Source organism: Penaeus monodon, chromosome 17 (genome assembly GCF_015228065.2).
Source record: "Penaeus monodon isolate SGIC_2016 chromosome 17, NSTDA_Pmon_1, whole genome shotgun sequence".
Lineage (NCBI taxonomy): Eukaryota > Metazoa > Arthropoda > Malacostraca > Decapoda > Penaeidae > Penaeus > Penaeus monodon.
This window is the reverse complement of record NC_051402.1, coordinates 30,245,552-30,248,855: the sequence shown is the minus strand read 5'-3', so window position 1 is coordinate 30,248,855 and position 3,304 is coordinate 30,245,552. Positions and strand designations below refer to the sequence as shown.

At 50.1% G+C, this 3,304-nt stretch overlaps 1 protein-coding gene across 1 annotated transcript in view; it reads left to right on the top strand.

The window, feature by feature from the left end:
- The first annotated feature begins 1,708 nt into the window (after positions 1 to 1,708).
- The window catches only part of LOC119583338 (serine/arginine repetitive matrix protein 1-like), a 2,025-nt gene continuing 429 nt past the window's right edge, over positions 1,709 to 3,304 (top strand). Inside the window, exon 1 of the mRNA XM_037931810.1 lies at positions 1,709 to 3,304. This exon is cut by the window's right edge and continues 178 nt beyond it. Within this exon, the coding sequence (XP_037787738.1) occupies positions 1,709 to 3,304 (1,596 nt within the window).

Below are 3,304 nucleotides of genomic sequence, written 5' to 3'. Positions count from 1 at the left end.
CCAGCTTGCCATTGCTCAACAACATTTCAGCTTTTTGTTATATATATATATGTATATATATATATATATATATATATATATATATATATATATATATATATATATATATATATATATACATATATATTCATATATATGTATATATATACATATATATAGGTGTATATATATATATATATATATATATATATGTGGGTGTGTGTGTGTGTGTGTGTGTGTGTGTGTGTGTGTGTGTGTGTGTGTGTGTGTGTATACATATATATAATATTATATATATATATATATATATATATTGTATACACACACACACACACACACACACACACACACACACACACACACACACACACACACACACACACACACACACACACACACACACACACATACACACACACATACACACATACACACACATATACACATACACATACACATACTCATACACATACACATACACGCATACGCATATTCACACACGGACAGGGAAAGGGAAGGGAGGGAGAAGGTGAGATTGTTTGAATAGTCGTATTACTGATAATCTTACGACATATCGAATATGAGGATTTTGCCGCAGGTAAAAATGCTGCCTCTCTTTCTCAATCTCAACTCTGCTATTTTCTCTTGCAAAGTTTACAATCTCTTGGGATCATATTTGTCAAACTCTAATCCCCGTCTGTTATCTTCCCTTCCATCTTGTAGATATGAAAGACCAAAGTTATTTGTCAATTACTATTTTGTCAGAGAGGCGTCTTTTAATTTTTGGTCATGTCAAACCTACGTCAAGGGGCCACGGTCATCTTCATTCATGAAGTCAGTCAATTTCATTTACTTTGTTTGGATGTTATAAATATGTATACGTTCATTAGCCTCATTAATTATTTTAGTGTTATTTAAGTAAAATTATATAATTTGTAGGTTTTTCTGGTCAATGTCAGTAAGGCAGTGTCAAAGCTTAAAGCCATTTTTGTGATAAAGTTTCAAATTTGTGTTCTTTAAAAATCTGCCTCTGTATTCCAACTTTATAAATAATGATAATTACAAAGTCACTATCTTATGCAAATGAAGCGCAGTGATTACTCTTCTTTCATAAAGCTGACCGAGGGGAGATCAAATGCAATATTTAGGGAATTAAATTAATCCACTTTGTTGGCAGAAAGATGAAAAGCTTTGGCTAGATTCTTTACAGTAGGTCTGAAAACAGGAAATAAAGCAAGCGAGTATTGCTCATCGCGGTTATGTTATTATCTCCATCCACATCGTTTTTAGAGAGTATGGTGTTCGCGATAGAATTTGGCCTCTGGCTCTGCTCATTCGACAAGCCAGGCCGTGCAGTTTATTGAGAAACATGCTGGGACTGAAGAGTCTACACGAAAAGGACCATCTGTCTCGCTCTCCTCCATCAAGTTAACATTCTGAGTCGTGCTGTTGCATTTACAGTTACATTTTGTCTGAAGCCTCGTCTCGGCTGTTGATAGTCTTTTACTTTGCAGGTTCTTAAGGTTCGGAATGTAGCTAGTGCCATGTGAAGAAAAGACGGCAAAATGTGTTTTCGTGTAAAAATGTGGTTATGAGTAGTGATTGCGCATTTTTTGCAATGGATAATGTGATCTAAGTGTAAGTGTCGTGTAGCTTAGTGATGAGTCAAGCGCAGATGAGCGAAAGCGAGGAAACCATGTGATGTGCCTCTATGCTCCGCCCCGCCATGATGGCGCTCTTTGGGATGGTTTGGCTCCTCAAGGTACGCAAGCACCTACGACACTGTGCTCACTGCAGGGCCCACCTCAGGACCTGTGCCCATTGCCGGGCGAGGCCCTCGCCCTCCCTGCCGTCCATTATCAACTCGAGGGATTCTACCAAGGAATCCTGCGCTCAGGACACAGCCTCACAGACGTCGCCACCAGAACACGAACGAGGTAGGATTACGCTGGACCTGGTGGCGCACAGGCCGCCCAGAGAAGACGACAGCGACGAAGAGGCCGCGGACAGCAGCGGGGCAGGTTGCAGCGCGGACGGTGGCAGCGGCGGGCACGACACGGGCGAAAGGACCGCGGGAGATCCTCCTGGAGTTACAGAGTGCAATGAAAGCGAGGCTCAGTATCTCCCATTCGCCGGCCGGGTGTCCCCCTCCCTGCCTGCCCCCCCTCCTCCTCCTCCCCGTAGCCCTGCCCCTCCGCGAGACGTCTCCAGATCGCCCCGCCGCCTTGTCGAGCCAGCCGTCAGCGTGGCGCAGCAGCCGTGCGAGAGCGCTGCCGGCTCGCTGGCCAGCCGCGTCTGCAGCATGTACGATCACGAGGACCCGAGGAGGGACTTGGCCAAGGAGCGGCGGCGGTCGTTCGGCTCCACCAAGCGGCGGAGTCTGCCCTCCGCGGAGGACCTGGAGGTGAAGATAGACGCCCCGATCAAGACGGCCACTTTGCCACGTCAGGCCTCCACGGGGGGCGGGTCCCGCTTTTGCTATAACCCAGGACATACCCACCCTTACGCATGCACAGCCCTCACCACCTCCACGCCACATCTGTCTCACCTGTCTCGGAGCAGCCATAACAACTCTGCCACCACCCCCTCCACTCAGCACACGTGGGACCACTCCCTCCCGGGCACCCCCCTTCCCTTCCCACACCATCACACGTCACCACAGCCGGCCTACCAGCCTCACACGCCGCAGCCGGCCCACAGCGTAGCCTCGGCCCACGCTCCCTCTTGGGAGCCTCCCCAGGTGACGCTGGATCCTCGCTGCCTACCGACAGAGCCACCGGAAGGAGCGTACGGCGGCTCGGATTCGAGTCGCAGCTCACACAGTGGCTCTCGCAGCTCGTACAGCGACCACAGCTTGCCTCCTCCGCTCAAGTTCTCGGAAGGCGCAATTCACTTCATGCCGACCCCCGCCGCGCCTCCTCTCCTTGCTGATGCTCAGTATGAGCCCCTACAAGGGAGGAGCAGGTGGCCCCAGGGGGACGGCGGAGGCAGACGCTCGTGGGAAGCGCCGCTCGTGCTAGACCATAACGTGCAGTTCAGAGATGGCGTTTGGTCCATCCCAACCAGTTCGACTGTTACGACTTTTCTCGGAGCTGACTATCCCCGCTACGACCCCACAACTGTGCCGGGTCGCGATCGCCGTTCTTTCGGTCAGCAGGAAACACAGAGCTCCCCCCACGCGGGCCAAGGCACGCTGCCACGAGCCTGCAGGTCTTCCAGGGGCCATCGCTCCCCTGGGCACAGCGGCCGCAGTCACTCCCGTAGCCCCAGCAGACATCGAGGAAGAGTTGATCTGCTAGAGGCGTGCGAAGCTGACCACGGCGGC